The sequence below is a fragment of the Peromyscus maniculatus genome, chromosome X (genome assembly GCF_049852395.1).
Source record: "Peromyscus maniculatus bairdii isolate BWxNUB_F1_BW_parent chromosome X, HU_Pman_BW_mat_3.1, whole genome shotgun sequence".
NCBI classification, from domain to species: Eukaryota; Metazoa; Chordata; class Mammalia; order Rodentia; family Cricetidae; genus Peromyscus; species Peromyscus maniculatus.
Genome location: NC_134875.1, coordinates 5,307,674 through 5,326,392, shown reverse-complemented (window position 1 = coordinate 5,326,392; position 18,719 = coordinate 5,307,674). Strand labels below are relative to the sequence as shown.

Genomic DNA, 18,719 nt, shown 5'->3' with positions numbered 1-18,719 from the left:
GTCTGTATGAGGAAGAGGTCTCATGTGATAGAGGAACCATAGTCAGTCAGAGGAGACATTTATACATCTCAATAAAATTTGAAACACTCAGTCGAAAATTAAGATATATGTAGTAAAATACCATAATGAAACCCATTACTTTATATGCTAACTTAAAACGAGTTTTTTTAAAAAAAACTTATCTACATGGTTTAAGCAAATCTTTATATAGCTGCCATTTTAAAATAATGGCTAAGCAAAAAGCCAGAACTGTTGTTATTTTGGAGTTTTCCCCCCAAGACACAACAATGCTAAATGTAGCTAAATGAAAATGACAAGTTATATTCTGTATGTCCAAGCTGTTTTTCCCCTTGTGCAAAATCAGAGATTTTCATCTCAACTTTGTCCTTTAACATTTTTCAAATGTTACATTGTGCTGTTTTTAATGTGGAAAAACATGCACATGCTCTATTTGTTAGTCTCCACAACTTGACTAGTAGGTATTGGAAGTGATGGAATGCCCAAATTGATATTGATATACAGGATAAAACAAAGGAAAAACCTGTGCACTTGCTGAAGCCTGGGCCAGGCCTGGCTGCTGTGGGATGGTCTGTGTGTCAAATTACTCTGATTGGTCAATAAATAAAACACTGATTGACCAGTGGCTAGACAGGAAGTATAGGCGGGACTAACAGAGAGGAGAAAAGAAAGAACAGGAAGGCAGAAAGAGTCAATGCCAGCCGCCACCATGACAAGCAGCATGTGAAGACACCAGTAAGCCACAAACCACGTGGCAAGGTATAGATTTATGGAAATGTCTTAATTTAAGCTATAAGAACAGTTAGCAAGAAGCCTGCCACAGCCATACAGTTTGTAAACAATATAAGTCTCTGTGCATACTTGGTTGGGTCTGAGTGGCTGTGGGACTGGAGGGTGACAGAGATTTGTCCTGACTGTGGGCAAGGCAGGAAAACTCTAGCTACACCTGGCTTTTCTAATATCCTGGCCCAGTCTTGACATTGTTCTCTTACATAAAATGTTATTGAGAGAAACTAGCTGAAGGGTACATGGAGTCCCCCTTTACATTCTCTGTAAATATATAATTCTGTGATTCTAACTTTAAATAAGAGCCATTGCTCAAATAACTTGACTACATACAAATTCTTAAGCATTCTTCCATAAGCTACTTGCCCTTCTAGGACCAGGGCAGGAGGGAAGTTAGCTCTTACAGACCTTAGAGATTCTGGTTCCCTAGAAGTAAGGTGGGACATGTGTATCTTGAAATGTAACCTGCCAAACATACCCCAGTTCTAAGAAAGAACCCTGGTTGAGGAAGGACCACACCCCAGAAGGAAGCTACAAAGAGCACACTGACCAACAACACATCACCAATTCTTGGCAAAACATGTCACTCTTCTGAGTTTACTAGGTTAGGACTGAATTCTTTTTGAGTTTTCTATAGGCAAAGAAATTGAATCAGTGCTTAAATAATCAAGAGAGTAGATAGCATCCTCACCTACTAAGCAAATGACACTGCATGGTTGGTGCTTGGAGAAAGTGCTCTAGCCTTGGTTATATTCTCTCAATGAGACTTCACTTCTCAGATAGAGTCAAAACCAGACCCACCCAAGGATATATTTGGGAATGTCAATTCACTAATGAAATACTAAGGACCTCAAAACTCTAAAGTTATTGTCTAGAAGAGAAAATAAAATGCTAGCTAAAAATCTCAAGTCAGGTAACACATTAACTTCATGTTAAAACGTTTTTCAAAGAGGGACTTGGGTTAAGTTGGTAATAAGTTACCACTTGTGGGGGACTTTGTACTTTCTAATGATATACTGGTGTATGGATTCCATTAACTTCGATTTCCCACTTAATATTTGTTTTATTTTCTGTAACTTTTTGACTTCATGTTATGCAACAGTGAGTTTACATTGTAAAATTCTTGCTTCTTTCCCTTATCTAAATCTTTAAGAAAAAAATGAAACATCTAGAAAAATCCCAGTATGTTCTGCTTTGAAAGTTATAAGCATCTATTGTTCTAGAATGGTTGCTTTACTTGAGCCAAATGGTTTATGGAACGCTTTTTTTAAATTTTATTTTACAACACTATTCAGTTCAACATAATAGCCACAGATTCCCTTGCTCTCCCCCTCCCGCTCCCTCCCGCTCCCCCCAGCCCACCCCCCATTCCCACCTCCTCCAGATCAAGGTCTCCCCCGAGGACCGGGATCGACCTGATAGACTCAGTCCAGGCAGGTCCAGTCCCCCCCTCCCAGACTGAGCCAAGCATCCCTGCATAAGTCCCAGGATTCAAACAGCCAACTCATGCAATGAGCACAGAACCCGGCACCACCGAACAGCTGCCTCCCAAACAGATCAAGCCAAATGACTGTCTCACCCATTCAGAGGGCCTGATCCACTTGGGGGCCCCTCAGCCTTTGGTTCATAGTTCATGTGCTTCCATTCATTTGGTTATTTGTCCCTGTGCTTTATCCAACCTTGGCTTCAACAATTCTCGCTCATATAAACCCTCCTCTTTCTCACTAATTAGACTCCCAGTGCTCCACCAGGGGCCCAGCCATGGATGTCTGCATCCAGATACTTCAGTCCTTGGATGGGGTTTATGGCACAACTATCAGGGTGTTTGGCCATCCCATCACCAAAGTAGGTCAGTCCTGGCCATCTCTCAACCATTGCCAGCAGTCTTTTGCGGGGGTATCTTTGTGGATCTCCGTGGGCCTCCCTAGCTCTCTGCTTCCTCCGCTTCTCATGTGGTCTTCATTTACCATGGTCTCCTATTCCTTGTTCTCCCTCTCTTTTCTTGATCCAGCTAGGATCTCCTGCTCTCTTTCCCTCGACTGTCGCACTTCATTGCTCCCACTCATGACCAGGCTGTTCATGTAGATCTCATCCATTTCTCTGTGTCTTTTTTGGGGTCCTGTTTTCCAGGTAGCCTCACTGGTAATGTGAGTAGCAGTCCAGTCATCCTTGTTCCACATCTAGCATCTTCCTCTGAGTGAGTACATACCATATTTGTCTTTCTGAGTCTGGGTTACCTCACTCAGGATGATTTTTTCTAGATCCATCCATTTGCCTGCAAACCGCATGATGTCATTGTTTTTCTCTGCTGAGTAGTATTCCATTGTGTATATGTGCCACAATTTATTTATCCATTCTTCAGTTGAAGGGCATCTAGGTTGTTTCCAGGTTTTGGCTATTACAAACAAAGCTGATATGAACATAGCTGAGCAAGTGCTCTTGTGGTATGATTGAGCATTACTTGGATATATGACCAAGAGTGGTATAGCTGGATCTTGGGGGAGATTGATTCCCAATTTTCTAAGAAAGCGCCATATTGATTTCCAAAGTGGTTGTACAAGCTTGCATTCCCACCAGCAGTGGAGGAGAGTTCCCCTAGTTCCACATCCTCTCCAGCATAAAGTGTCTTCAGTGTTTTTGATCTTCGCCATTCTGACAGGCGTAAGGTGGTATCTCAGAGTTGTTTTGATTTGCATTTCCCTGATGATTAGGGATGTTGAGCAATTCCTTAAATGTCTTTCAGCCATTTGAGTTTCCTCTGTTGAGAATTCTCTGTTTAGTTCTAAAGCCCATTTCTCAATTGGACTGTTGGTCATTTTGATGCCTAATTTCTTGAGTTCCTTATATATTCTGGATATCAGTCCTCTGTCACTTGTGGGGTTGGTGAAGATCTTTTCCCATTCTGTAGGCTGTCGCTTTGCCTTGTTGACCGTATCCTTTGCTCTACAAAAGCTTCTCAGTTTCAAGAGGTCCCGTTGATTGATTGTTTGTCTCAGTGTCTGCGCTACTGGTGTTATATTTAGGAAGTGATCTCCTATGCCAATGCATTCAAGACTACTTCCTACTTTCTCTTCTAGCAGGTACAGAGTAGCTGGATTTATGTTGAGGTCTTTGATCCACTTGGACTTAAGTTTTGTGCATGGTGACAGATATGGATCTATTTGCAGCCTTCTACACGTTGATATCCAGTTATGCCAGCACCATTTGTTGAAGATGCTTTCTTTTTTCCATTGTACACTTTTGGCTTCTTTGTCAAAAATTATATGTTCATAGGTGTGTGGGTTAATGTCAGGGTCTTCAATTCGAATCCATTGGTCCACATGTCGGTTTTTATGCCAATACCAAGCTGTTTTTATTACTGTAGCTCTATAGAGGAGCTTGAAGTCAGGAATTGTGATGCCTCCAGAAGTTGTTTTATTGTACAGGATTCTTTTGGCTATCCTGGGTTTTTAGTTTTTCCATATGAAGTTGAGTATTATTCTTTCCAGGTCTGTGAAGAATTGTGTTGGTATTTTGATGGGGATTGCATTGAATCTATAGATTGCTTTTGGTAAGATTGCCATTTTTACTATGTTAACCCTGCCTATCCATGAGCATGGGAGATCTTTCCATTTTCTGACATCTTCTTCAATTTCTTTTTTCAGGGACTTAAAGTTCTTGTCATATAGGTCCTTCACTTGCTTGGTTAGTGTTACCCCAAGGGATTTTATGTCATTTGTGGCTATTGTAAAGGGTGATGTATCTCTAATTGCCTTCTCAGCTTATTTGCCCATTGTATATAGGAGGGCTACTGATTTTTTTGAGTTGATCTTGTATCCTGCTATGTTGCTGAAGGTGTTTATAAGCTTTATCAATTCCTGGGTGGAATCTTTGTGGTCACTCAAGTATACTATCATGTCATCTGCAAATAGGGAAAGCTTGACTTCTTCCTTTCCAATTTGTATCCCCTTAATCTCCTTATGTTGTCTTATTGCTCTGGCTAGAACTTCAAGTACTATATTTAATAAGTATGGGGAGAGTGGACAGCCTTGCCTCATTCCTGATTTTAGTGGAATTGCTTTGAGTTTCTTTCCATTTAATTTGAAGTTGGCTGTTGGCTTGCTGTAAATTGCCTTTATTATGTTTAGGTATGTTCCCTGTATTCCTGATCGCTCCAAGACTTTTATCATGAATGGGTGTTGGATTTTTTCAAATGCCTTTTCTGCATCTAGTGAGATGATCATGTGTTTTTTTCTTTGAGTTTGTTTATATGGTGTATTACATTGATGGACTTTCATATGTTGAACCACCCTTGCATCCCTGGGATGAAGCCTACTTGATCATGGTGGATAATTGTTCTGATGTGTTCTTGGAGTCTGTTTGCCAGTATTTTATTGAGTATTTTTACATCAGTGTTCATGATGGAGATCGGTCTGTAGTTCTCTTTCTTTGTTGCATCCTTGTTTGGTTTAGGGATCAGGGTAATTGTAGCCTCATAGAAGGAGTTTGGTAATGTTCCTTCTGTTTCTATTATGTGGAACAATTTAGAGAGTATTGGTATTAACTCTTCTTTGAAGATCTGGTAGAATTCTGCGCAGAAACCATCTGGTCCTGGGCTTTTTTTGGTTGGGAGACTTTTAATGACTGTTTCTATTTCCTTAGGGGTTATTGGACTATTTAAATAGTTTATCTGGTCTTGATTTAACTTAGGTATGTGGTACCTATCCAGAAAAATGTCCATTTCTTTTAGGTTTTCCAGTCTTGTGGAGTAGAGGTTTTTGAAATATGACCTTATAATTCTCTGGATTTCCTCAATGTCTGTTGTTATGTCCCCCTTTTCATTTCTGATTTTGTTGATTTGGATTCTCTCTCTCTGTCTTTTGGTTAGTTTGGATAAGGGCTTGTCTATCTTGTTGATTTTCTCAAAGAACCAACTCTTTGTTTCATTAAATTTTTGTATTATTCTCTTAGTTTCTAATTTATTAATTTCACCTCTCACTTTGATAATTTCCTGGTGTCTATTCTTCCTGGGAGACTTTGCTTCTTCTTGTTCTAGAGCTTTCAGGTGTGCTGTTAAGTCACTAGTGTGGGATTTCTCCAACTTCTTTATGTGGGCATTTAGTGCTATGAATTTCCCTCTTAGCACTGCTTTCATAGTGTCCCATAAGTTTGGGTATGTGGTGTCTTCATTTTCATTGATCTCTAGGAAGTCTTTAATTTCTTTCTTTATTTCTTCCTTAACCCATTGGTGATTCAGTTGAGCATTATTCAGTTTCCATGAGATTGTAGGTTTTCTGTAGTTTTTGTTGTTGTTGAAATCTAACTTTAAACCATGGTGGTCTGATAGAACACAGGAGGTTATTCTAAATGTTTTGTACCTGTTGAGATTTGCTTTGTGGCCAAGTATGTGGTCCATTTTAGAGAAAGTTCCATGGGGTGCTGAGAAGAATGTATATTCTTTCTTGTTAGGATGGAATGTTCTGTAGATATCTATTAGGTCCAATTGGTTCATGACATCAGATAAGTCCTTTATTTCTCTGTTAAGTTTCTATTTGGGAGATCTGTCCAATGGTGAAAGTGGGGTGTTAAGATCTCCCACTATTAATGTGTGGGGTTTTATATGTGGTTTAAGCTTTAGTAATGTTTCTTTTACATATGTGGGTGCCCTTGTGTTTGGGGCATAATTGTTCAGAATTGAAACTTCATCTTGGTGGATCATTCCTGTGATGAGTATGTAATGCCCTTCTTGATCTCTTTTGATTGATTTTAGTTTGAAGTCTATTTTGTTGGATATCAGGATGGCTACACCCGCTTGTTTCTTAAGACCATTTGATGGGAAAGTCTTTCCCCAGCCTTTTATTCTTAGGTAGTGTCTGTCTTTGAATTTGAGATGTGTTTCTTGTATGCAGCAGAAAGATGGGTCCTGCTTTCGTATCCATTCTGTAAGTCTATGTCTTTTTATAGGTGAATTAAGTCCATTGATATTAAGGGATATTAATGACCTGTGATTGTTCATCCCTGTTATTTTTGGTGGTAGTGTGTGTGTACTTCTCTTCTTTGGGGTTTACTGTTGTGGCTTTATCTATTGCCTGTGTTTTCGAGTGTGTATCTGACTTCCTTAGGTTGGAATTTTCCTTCTAGTGCTTTCTGTAGAGCTGGGTTTGTGGATAAGTATTGTTTAAATCTGGCTTTGTCTTCGAATGTCTTGTTCATTCCGTCTATGGTGATTGAAAGTATTGCTGGGTATCTTAGTCTGGGCTGACATTGCATTACATCTGTCCAGGTCCTTATGGCTTTCAAAGTCTCCATTGAGAAATCGGGTGTTATTCTTATTGGTTTGCATTTATAGGTCACTTGACCTTTTTCCTTTGCTGCTCTTAATATTTTTTCTTTATTCTGTATGTTTAGTTGTTTAATTATTATGTGGCAAGGGGACTTATTGGGGGGGTCTAGTCTGTTTGGTATTCTATAGGCTTCTTGTATCTTCATAGGCATTTCCTTCTTTAAGTTGGGAAAGTTTTCTTCTATGATCTTGTTGAATATATTTTTTGTGCCTTTGAGTTGGTATTCTTCTCCTTCTTCTATCCCTGTTATTCGTAGTTTTGGTCTTTTCATGGTGTCCCAATTTCCTGGACATTTTGGTTCATGACTTTGTTGGCTTTAGTGTTTTCCTTGATGAATCTATTTCTTCTACTGTATCTTCAATGCCAGAGATCCTCTCTTCCATCTCTTGCATTCTGTTGGTTATACTTGCATCTGAAGTTCCCGATCTTTTACTCAGGTTTTCTATTTCCAGCATTCCCTCTGTTTGTGTCTTCTTTATTTTTTCAATTTCCCTTTTCAGGTCTTGGACTGTTTCCTTTGTTTGTTTCATTGCTTTTTCATGATTTTCTTTCAGTACTTTATTGTTTTCTTCCAGTACTTCATTGTTTTCTTGCAGGACTTTATTGTTTTCTTCTAATTTGTTTGCCCTTTCCTCTAGTTGTTTACAGCGTTCTTCTAATTTTCTTGTCTTTTCCTCTACACAAGCCTCTACCTTCTTCATGATGTTACTCATAAGGCTACTTTCTTCTGCTTCTTCCAATTTTTGATGTTCAGGTCTAGATGTTGGAGGCGTGCTAGGTTCTGGTGATGCTGTATTGCTCTTCATTTTGTTGTATGTACTTCTGCCTTGACGTCTGCCCATCTCCTTGTGGTTCTTTCTTGGTCTTATCAGTGTACTTGGTTTAGAAAGAGCTGACAGATTCAGGAAGTCTCTCTCTCTTGTCCAGATGGGAGTTCTCTTGTCCAAATGGAAACTCCGGGGCAGGATGGAAGCTCTCATCTGGACTGGAAGTCTCTGGTCCAGAAGGGAAGTCGGGAGCCGGATGGGAGCTGGGGGCCGGTTTCTAAGTCTCAGGAGGTGGCTGGGGTCTTGGGCAGTTGGGCATGGGGGCAGGGCGCGGAGATTACAGGGGCTGCTGGGGGGCTTGGAAAAGGAATCCCTCCCGGTGGGGCTAGAAGGGGACCTGCCCGGTGGCCAGAGACTGTGACCAAGTTGGGCAGGATTTCCCGGAGTGGCTGGTGCCCAGGGATGGGGTCCGGATTGGGCCCGGATACTCACCTCTGGTCCAGAAGGGAAGTCGGGCTATGTAATGCTTTTTAAAACATACTTCCCTAGAATTCAAAGCTAATTTGTTGGAATTGTGAATATAGTGCTTTCCACCCCAGGCTCTGATACAGCATCACACATGTTGCTATATTATTTCCTGAAGAGAAATTTTAGCAATTATGTAATTCAAACATTTTTTTCCAAAATATTTGAGCTGTGAGTCTGGCCCTTAGCTTCAAGAGTAAATGAGGAGCTCTTCCTGTCACCAGTTCTTTGCTGCCTTCTACAGAGAAGGGGGAGAGTTCACACTGAAACATGGTGTTACCTACAAATATATTAACCACTTTGATAGCTATTGTGCGACACATGCACTAGCTGCAGGTTGGATACTCCTGTGACCCAGTTTACAATGTGAAGTGTCATTGTAGAAGGAATTTCTTGAGAAATACCATCTGATAGATAGCTGATAGAAACCTTGTCTTGTTTTTGTACTAATGACAAAAAATGGCATTGCCTGTATGTTGATTTCTCTTTAGTCTAAGGTATTGAGGATTATACAGAGATGGTGGCAATTTGAACCAAATAGCTTTAATCTTCTAATAATTTTCATATAACATACATCAAGGAATGCCCAAGGCAACAAGTAAGTGTTAATATCAAAGATTAAGAAATAGTAATGTACCTAGAAAGTGCTACCGACCTATTAAGAACATTCCTACATTTTATTTCTCTAGACAAACTTTATCTAAGCCATTGGTTTAGGAATAGCATTTATGTTGAAAGTGTTTTCATGTTCACTTATGCTTCATGAGAGAGATGCAAAGAAGTAAGTAAATTGAGGCTACTAAAGTCATGCAGAGGTGAGGAACTTATTTCAAGAAGAGAAAAAACCTGTTTTCTTCAAATTCTATACCCACACATCCTTAATTCTCAAATTATCTACCATCTACAACTCTGCCCAGAGCATAGCATTCAGGGATAGTGAGTATTTACCCATACCAGGTACTGACAAGGATGGTATCAGGTGTTCAGAGTGATGATATGTCATCAATAAACTGCTTAATTGTGTGCCAGACTTTGTGCTAATGATTAGAGAAGTCCACTATGCATATTAGTGCTGTTTTCACCAAAGTCCGAGGTGAAACATCTGTTAACAGACTTCATTTCTTCTCTCCACTGGCATCAAAAAATTAAGCATTAAATCTGTGTCAGGCTGGGGCCTTGGTCAGTTTCTTAAGTGGTCCATGCCATGGCTAAAATGTGAGATGCATGCTATGTACTATGGAATATAGCACTTAGGTCTGACACCGTTATACTTAAGAGCCACCAAGAGTGTCACATGCTTAGGAAAATTCAAGAAGATATTGAGTTCCAGAATGTTGGTGATTAGTTTTTACCCTAAAAGAAAACTTGCTGCAAAGACTTTTCCAGAAATCCCATGTAATGCAGGGGAAGGGACACTGACATTCAGAGTAGTTTACAGAAGAAAATGGATAGAGAGATAGATACTTATTGGACAAGCACCCAGTCACAGCATCTGCAGGATTTGCAGGTGCTTCATGGATTCTCTGTGCTCCTCAGTCAAAAAATATGTGTTCTAGACTAAGCTCTGTTTTAGTAACTATGTATACAGGGTCCAGAAGTGGCCAGGTGGCAGACAGCCATGTGGGCCATTAGAAGGACTCCAACTTTTCCATGAGCCAAATGGGAAGCTGTAAGATGAAGTGCTAAATGGTCTTATTAATAAAAAACCCAGAGCCAGATACTGGGGTTAAAACCTGAGAGATCAGAGGAATAGGACAAGCCATATCTAACCTCACCTCACCAACTCTGCAGCTTCCAAAGAGACTTACTTCCTATATAGCCACACCTATATGCCTTTCTGTTCTACCAACTCATTTTCTCTCCTCCCAGCTACATCACTTCCTCTTCCAGCCCAGCTCTGTTACTTCCTGTCTGTCTATATAGACCTCCAGACCTTTATGGTTAACTAGTGCTGGGATTAAAGTTGTGTGCCACCACGACTGGCTCTGTTCTAAGTGTTGTCCTGAACTCACAGAGATCCACATGTCTGGCTGTTTAAGTGTGGCTTTAAACTCTGCCTCCCAAATGATTGGATTAAAGCTGTGTGTGCCACCATTTTCTGGCCTCTATGTCTGTCTAGTGGCTGTTCTGTTCTCTGACCCCAGATAATTTTATCAGGGTGCACAATATATTGGGGGACACAATATCACCACAGGAAGCCATGATGATTTTGGCAGGGGAATGACTTGATCTAACTTAATGTTATAGAATTGTTGCTCTGATCTTAGAGACATACAGTTGAAAATGGTAATAATTCAGAGTTACTGTGATAAGTCAAGTGAGAGATCAGAGAGGTAGGCAGGTGATGACAAGACTGGCAGTACAGTACTTGGCTCAATAACCTAGGAAGATGGGGTTCTCATTGGCTAAACTGAAGAGACTGGGAAGAACTGGACTGTTGAGGTGGAGCCAGGGGTTTGGTTTGTGGTGTTAGCCTTAGAGTCACCCCTACTCCTACTCCATACCTTTGAGGTGCCTGGAGGTTGTGGAGTTGACATGTAGATAGCCACTTCCAGAACAAGGCTAGAATGTTCACTGGGGGACAGATGGTATGTGAAGCTGGGAAATTCATCAATAGTGCCTTGAGAGGTCAGAGTCCTGTCACTTCAGAGGCCAGAACATTGATTCAGAATTCATAGAGAGCAGTTAATTAAATGTTTCCTAATGTTCTGTCTCCCTTTAAATAGATAAACATGTCATGATACTCTCAAGAGACAGGTGCACTGTTTAATCATTATTCCTGAATTTTTTCTTTTATTTGTAGTGGCTTTTAACTGATCAGTTGATAATAGTATTTAATAGTCATAGATGCTTTTTAGTATGGAAACCTGATGTGTGTGTGTGTGTGTGTGTGTGTGTGTGTGTGTGTGTGTGTGTGTGTGTGAAAAACATCATTAAAAAACAGGTGGCATTTGTAGCCATAGAACATTAAGGTTTCAAAAGTAATTATTCCTGAAAAATGTTAGTGTAAGGCTGATCTGAATTTTCCAGTTGTTTCTTTGTTGTAAGTCTCAAATTTGGTTGAAATTTCATGGTTAGCAAATCTGTGAAATTTATTTTGTGAAAAACAAGCTATTAATAGACTATTGCTTCACACCGAACTTGAAATTCCTTTGTTTCTGGCCTTTTCTAGCCATTATTTGCATTTTTAAATGAAGAGAAGTTTAATGTGGATGGATGGACTGTTTATAATCCAGTTGAAGAATATAGAAGGCAGGTAAGTCAATATATTCTGTTGTCTGCTGTGTGTTGATTTGCAGACATGCATAGGGACATTCTGTTGTTGATCATCTCAGAATAAATAACAGCCTTACCTAGTATGTGTCCACAGCTGAGGTATCATCTACATTTTATATAACATTGTTCATTATTTTCCTTTTGTAACTAGCAAGCTCATTCTGTAGCCATATTCAAGTTCCTAGATGAGGAACATCCATTTTGTGGTGTTTATGAAATAAGTCAAATACTTAGGGTCTAGAAAAGTCAAACCTGTGTACATTACTTTGTGTGTGTGTGTGTGTGTGTGTGTGTGTGTGTGTGTGTGTGTGTATATGTGTGTGTGTGTGTGTGTGTGAGTGTGATCTTAAATATTCCTGATCTTTTTATTTAATTTATATATGTTCTGAATTACAGATTCAAATGAGTTAGAATTCTTTAGTTAGAATGTATTCTTATAATTAATGTATAGTATCCACAAACAGCTTAATTATGCTCTCATATAAATGTCATCTATGTGTAATATTCATTTCGTATAAGAGCATGAGTTTTGGGGTAGGAAAATGACTCAATAAGTAAAGTGTTTGCAGCTTGAGGACCTGAGCTTGCATTCACAGAACCCATGTAAAAAGTCAAATGTGGCAGCCTAGACCTGTAATCCCAGCACTGGAGGAGATACAGGAAGATCCCAGAGGCTCTCTGGCCAGCCAGTCTAGCCAATCATGGAGCTCCAAGTTCAATGAGATCCTTATTTCTAATGATAAGGTATAGAACAATACAGGAAGAGAGCTGACATCAGCATTTGGCTTTCATATGTGTACTTACAAATACCAACACTTGTGTATGCATGTGCATCATGTGCTCGCACATGTCATACACACCCTACACATAGTTAGGAAAAATATAAGAACTTTTATGAAGAATGTCACAAACAAGCATATTATGTAACAAAGCTACAGTTTGACCTCTAATATAACCAATTCTGTGGTACCTAATATAATTTGGAAATGTTACGAAATGAGCTTTCAAGAATCAAATTAGAGCCAGTTGATTTGTATGAACACAAAGTACTATTCCAGAACCCTAAGCTTGTGAAGAACTTCCTAGCTACCACTTCATCACTGTGACCCTGCTTGACTTCCATTTTCAGTTTTGATCAGTGGTTTGCATACTCATAAGCAGATTTTATACCTGGGGTAGGTGAAGGGAGGTTTTGCTCTAGAACACAATTAGGAGGGTTCCTGTGAATCAACTTTAGACTACTGATTTTTCAAAGGGTGTATACCTTTCATTTTAATGTCCTCTGTTCTATACTGACAACTGAGATGGAAGAAAGACCATTAGAATATTGTTTACAATTTAGGAACAAACCTCTCTCACTTTGTGTATGAAAGTATTTTACCATATTTATCATTAGTTGACAAAAGTAAGACTTTTCTTTAGTTTGAACTTCTAGCTTGAAACAAAACATTTCCTGTTTTTTTAAAGAATTGCATGCATAGATGAACTTCTGAAGGTATTTTGTTATAGACTGCCGTTATATTCAATCTTTTTTTTCTTGTAACTTTCTGATGGGACTTAAAACTTTCTAATTGGACTCAGCATCAGACTCAACATCTGTTTGGTCGTGGTACATAGGGCCAGACCTAAAGAACAGGTACAATGTCTGTCCCCAAAGCAAACACCCACCTAGCTCACGTTCATGTGTGTATTTGTGCATTTGTGAGTATGGGGAGAGAATATTCCACCACCTCTGGTTATTGTCCATAGTGGATGTGGGGGTGGCTTCTGTGTCTCCCTATCATACTAGCAGTCTGCTTAAAATGACTTCACTCCACAAGTTACAGATTGATCCTGGGTATCTAGTCTCTTGATTTAAACAACTTGTCGGAGGTGGCGAAATGAGCCTCCCCAGAGGGGTTTCCTTTCCCTCCCCCCCAGTGCTTTTTCTCATGGGCTTACCCTCTTTTCACTTTGGGAGCACACTGCATCACTCTCTCTCTTATTTGGAGCAGGGAGAGGAAGTTGCTACCCTTAAGGAGACATAGATTAACACTGCCCATGGCACTTTGATTTGGAATGGAGGGGGAGGGGTGCATGGCTAGGAGATGAATTTAGGTTTATCTGTATTGCACAAAGAGTAAAGAATATGTCTACATGAAATAAAGGAAGATCCCAAATTCCATAGAATTCCATAGAACCTACATGAAATAAAGGAAGATCCCAAATTCCATAGAACCTACAGTTACAAGAGATAGTTTAGTTCTGGAAACCACCAGTGTTTTGTCCATGTGTTCATGTTGTCTATATCATTGATTTGACATCCTTATTGTAAATAAGTAGGCTGCCAATCACTCTGTGGTTAAAGAGAGATGGGCACATAATGTTAGAAGGAAGAAAGAGCCCAGATATTGCAGAGATGAAGTCATTTCATGCTGACTTACATTTCCTTTTGTCCTGCAGGGCCTACCCAATCACCACTGGAGGATAACTTTTATTAATAAATGCTATGAACTCTGTGACACATACCCTGCTCTTTTGGTGGTTCCCTATCAGACCTCAGATGATGACCTCAGGAGAGTTGCAACTTTTAGATCCCGAAATCGGATTCCTGTGAGTACCATGTCACATTTCTCCCAGAGAATGCCTTTTCTTTCATAAGAACTGCAGTCATATAATTCAGAGGAACATTCTTTTTCTAGAGTTTCATTCTGATGAGTAATTACCAAAGGGCCTACTGCAAGTGTAGCACTGTGTGAAATGGGAAAAGAACGAACACCTGCCTTCTAGGAGCTCTGAATCCAGGCTGCAGAAGGAAGGCAGGGAAGGAGTTCTAAATGAGAGTACCAGTGAGAGTGGCACAACTCAACTCAATGATGTAGGAAAGAAAGGACAGGCTATTGGTTGTTGTCTTCATTATAGCATGATACCTGACAAGATGCAGGCAATTGCTAAATGTTAGTGAAACTGTGCTGCAAAGAAGGGACTCAACTATTAGAACATGCTATGTTAGTGCAGGCTTTTATGCTGACCCTAGGATGTGCTTATTTGCATCCTGTTTGCAGGGTGCCTCAATCCCCTTAATGAACTGGAGTCAAGTACAGATTATTCCAGACATTATGCTACCATGTTACTGAGCCTAGCTCACAAAGTTCTTTTGCAGTCCTTAAATATTTATGGACATGTCATACTTTCTACTAGGTACATAAATTTTATTGCCTAAAAATTTAGAGATTGTTTTTTCTTCCCCTGTTAATTTTCAAGAGATGTCATAATAAGTACATTGGGTTTTGTATGAAATTAGTGGATTTAAAAAAAATGGTTGAAGAAATTAAGATTTAATGTCACCTTGCCTTTGACTTCTATGTGTGGACATTCTTGTCCTTAAAAGGATATTTTTTGGGAAAACTTCATATATTGTCAGCTAAATTCACTTGCTTCTCTGATTAGTGTCTGTTCATATCCTCCTGATAAAATTGTACTTGAAAGTATGTTCTTTAGTAGAATGTGAAGCTAGAGTTACAAAATAGGTCTTATCTTGCACTTGGACATGCTTTTCTGTATTAGAGCAGCAGACTGTACTGCTATGACATAAGACACTTGTCTTTTCATATGTGCCTTGCCTATACCAGAAAGGGAGAACTGCACTAGTGTGGTATGTATGGGTTTGGTCCACTATCTACTCAGTCTTCATTGAACATCTGCTTTGTACAATACTGTGTGTGTGTGTGCGTGTGTGCGTGTGTCTGTCTGTCTGTCTGTATGTATGTATGTATGTATGTTTTGTGGCATATGGGACAGGAGAAGAAATGAATGTTCCTATAGTTCCTGTTGCTCTTCATGAGTGTAGGGGGAAAATTAGCATGTTATTGTTTTTCTGTTTGTGAGGTTACCAACTTGTTTTTTTTTTTAAATTTTAAGGCTAAGCTGTCATATTTATTTTTATAATGATCTATTATGTATTATAAGCCTGGTCATATACTGTTCCTAACATACCTTCTGATTGTGTGACTGTTGACAATAGGTCTCAGAACATTTGTCCAGAAAATGGATATGCCAGTTATGGAAAAACATAAGTATTATGTAGTCCTTTAAAAATAAACATAAAAATACAAAAATAGTTTGTGAGAAATATCTCATTTAAACACAAATCAAGTACACATTATTATAAAATACCACTGGTTAGAGAACTCATGCACTTGCATTATGTTTTTGTTAACAGATGCATATTCCTTTTCTCAAACAAATAGGATTGTCTTAATTTTATGGAAGCTGTTAATGGATAAGTGATATGTACTCATTTGAGATATTTAGAAAACACTGGTAAGCAAAACCAGCCTGCCACCTATTGAGAACCAGCACTGAATTATCCTTTAATTTGGATCTCAGACTACTTTTCTTCCCTAGCAATATATCTTAACCTTAACTTTTCATGACCAGTTCATACATTAGTATCTAGATGTGCAATGACTTAATCAGTTTTCTACTGTAAGATTTCTAGGTCCTTTTTGAATTTTCACTCTTATAAACAATGCTATGGACCAGGGAGATTGTTCAATGAATAAAGACACTTGCTGCCATGCCTGACAGCCTCAGTTTGATTCCTGGTACCGACATGGTAGAGGGAGAGAACTAACTCCCTTAATTCATTCTCTGACCTCTGCACATGTTCTGTGGCATGTGCCCACCCACTCACATAACCCCTCACACAATATAAATAAATAAATGTTAAAAATTTCAAATAAAGCCGGGCGGTGGTGGCGCACGCCTTTAATCCCAGCACTCGGGAGGCAGAGCCAGGTGGATCTCTGTGAGTTCGAGGCCAGCCTGGGCTACCAAGTGAGTTCCAGGAAAGGCGCAAAGCTACACAGAGAAACCCTGTCTCGAAAAACCAAAAAAAAAAAAAAATTTCAAATAAATATTACTGTAATAAACATCTTTTAGTGACTACATTTTTAATTATTGATGGCTTCTCAAAATTAATTTTAATAGTAATAATATAAACTAGATAATTTAAAATAAAATAAAGTACTATCACAATTTGTCATTCTACATCAAATACAATTTTTTAAAGGTAGCCAGGAAACTGGAGAGATGGCTCGATTGTTAAGAGTTCAAACTACTCTTGGCCGTAGGCCAGAGTTTGATTCTCAGCACCCACGTGGTGACTCACAACAATCTGTAATATCATTTCCAGTGAATCAGACACCCTCTTCTGGCCTCTGAAGGAACCAGGCATGTGTATAGTGCACAGGCATGCATACAGGCAAAACATGCATGCACAAAAAGTAAAAAAGCCAGAATGAGCCACTGTCCCCTAGCTACTGTAGACTGCCTTTAAGTTCTCAGGGGAAGTGGGCCTCATGAGTACACTCATGACAGGATTCAGACAAGCACAGTTTTATACAGGTCATAGGCAGTAGATAGGCAGATCTGAGACCCACACTGTGGGTTAGAAGATGCAGATTTAAGGTAGGCCAGTGGATTTCCCAGGGCTTCCTAAGGTTTGAGCCTCCTTGGCATGGGCTGATCTCTAGCATGGCACAAGGACTCAGATATTTGTTCTGGGAACAAATGCACATTCTTATTATAATGTGACAATTTTTCAGAAGTGAGAAGCTCACAGCATCATAATAAAACTGTACTGTTAAGCTTCCATGTTTGTCACTTGCCATCATAGAGGAATAACTTCAAAGTCATCAGAATATTTGATCTTATATTAAGTGAGCCCAAATGATTATGTTGTTTCATCCTTGTGTCTGTATTTCATCATTTTTGGAAATGATTTTGCTGGCTATGTATCCTGCCTCTAGAAGCTAATGTGAGCTCACATTTATTGCATACTTTATGGACATTCTTCTTTTGTCCTCCCAATAGTCATCTGAGGTCATTATTATTTTCTCCATCTGACTAGGGAGGGCCATGAGTTCAGTGCCTGAAGGTAGCACCACAGGAAAACTGGTTGCTCTCCATATATCTTTCATATTCATAAAATATTCACAGTTGATTTTTCAGTGCCACACTGTAGTTATGCATATTTATAGGGCTCAGTGTAATATATATATATATATATATATATATATATATATATATATATATATATATATATATATATATAGTACTGTACTGACCAGTTCAAGCTAACTAGCATATCCATCACCTCCAATAGTTATCATTACTTTGTATTGGGAGCACTTGAGCGATTTTGAAGTATCAGTTAAATACTGCTGGCCACTACAGTTATCCAACTTGGCTAAGGAAAATGAAAACTTAGCTTCTCCCACATTTTCAGATGTACCTGCTGTTGTATTTTTAAAATGGTGGGAAGGAGTCACATCATACAACAGGCCCACATGGGAGGTTTATTGAGGGGAGGGAAGAGAAGGTTCACAGATGGGTCCTTGGGGATGAAAGTGAAGGAAGAGAAAGAGACTGGAGGTGGGCAAGGCCCCCCTTTAATAAGGAAACATAGCAAATGCATACAAGGGGTGCTCTTAGTGGCTGCAGCTGAGGATATATCCTGTCAGACCCTAAGAGCAGCCAGTACAGATGCCTAAATGCTAACACCAGCAGTATATAGCTCAGTACTTTTTGGGATGTTATCAACTACTGTTTATGTGCACAGCTTTTCATATGCTTTGAGCTGAGAAGCCCAGCATCACATGGGCCAGGCTTGCCAGTCAGTTGAAGACTGACACTGAGGGTGGGCCACATATGCCCTTTTAGGCCTTGGGGATCTAGACTTCAAAGTGGATAGTGGTAGCTCTCTTGGCCACCCAAATCTTTCTTTGCTTCTCTAGTATTTTCTTCCTCCTATGTTGTATTCTAGAATTGTGACTGTTGGGAAAGAACTGGTAGATATAAGTTACCACCATGGGCAGTGCAATGATTGTTTTTGCCCATCTCTTATTGTTCAAGTTGTTTTCATATAATAACATGTTCAGTTCAAGCTACCAAATTCTAGTAACAGCAAACACTTTCTACATTCTTTCAATAATTCAGTTTTGTTGTTATAAGCATCAATTTATAGTGTCAATTTTAAAAG

General features: G+C 39.3%; 1 protein-coding gene across 9 annotated transcripts in view; it reads left to right on the top strand.

Moving 5' to 3' along the window:
• Positions 1-18,719, top strand: part of Mtm1 (myotubularin 1) — a 139,221-nt gene that overhangs the window by 83,166 nt on the left and 37,336 nt on the right. For all 9 annotated transcript variants that reach the window (XM_076562100.1, XM_076562102.1, XM_076562104.1 and 6 more), the window contains 2 exons: positions 11,592-11,675; positions 14,138-14,287. In XM_076562100.1, coding sequence (XP_076418215.1) covers positions 11,592-11,675; positions 14,138-14,287 — 234 coding nt within the window. The remainder of the gene's footprint in view (positions 1-11,591; positions 11,676-14,137; positions 14,288-18,719) is intronic.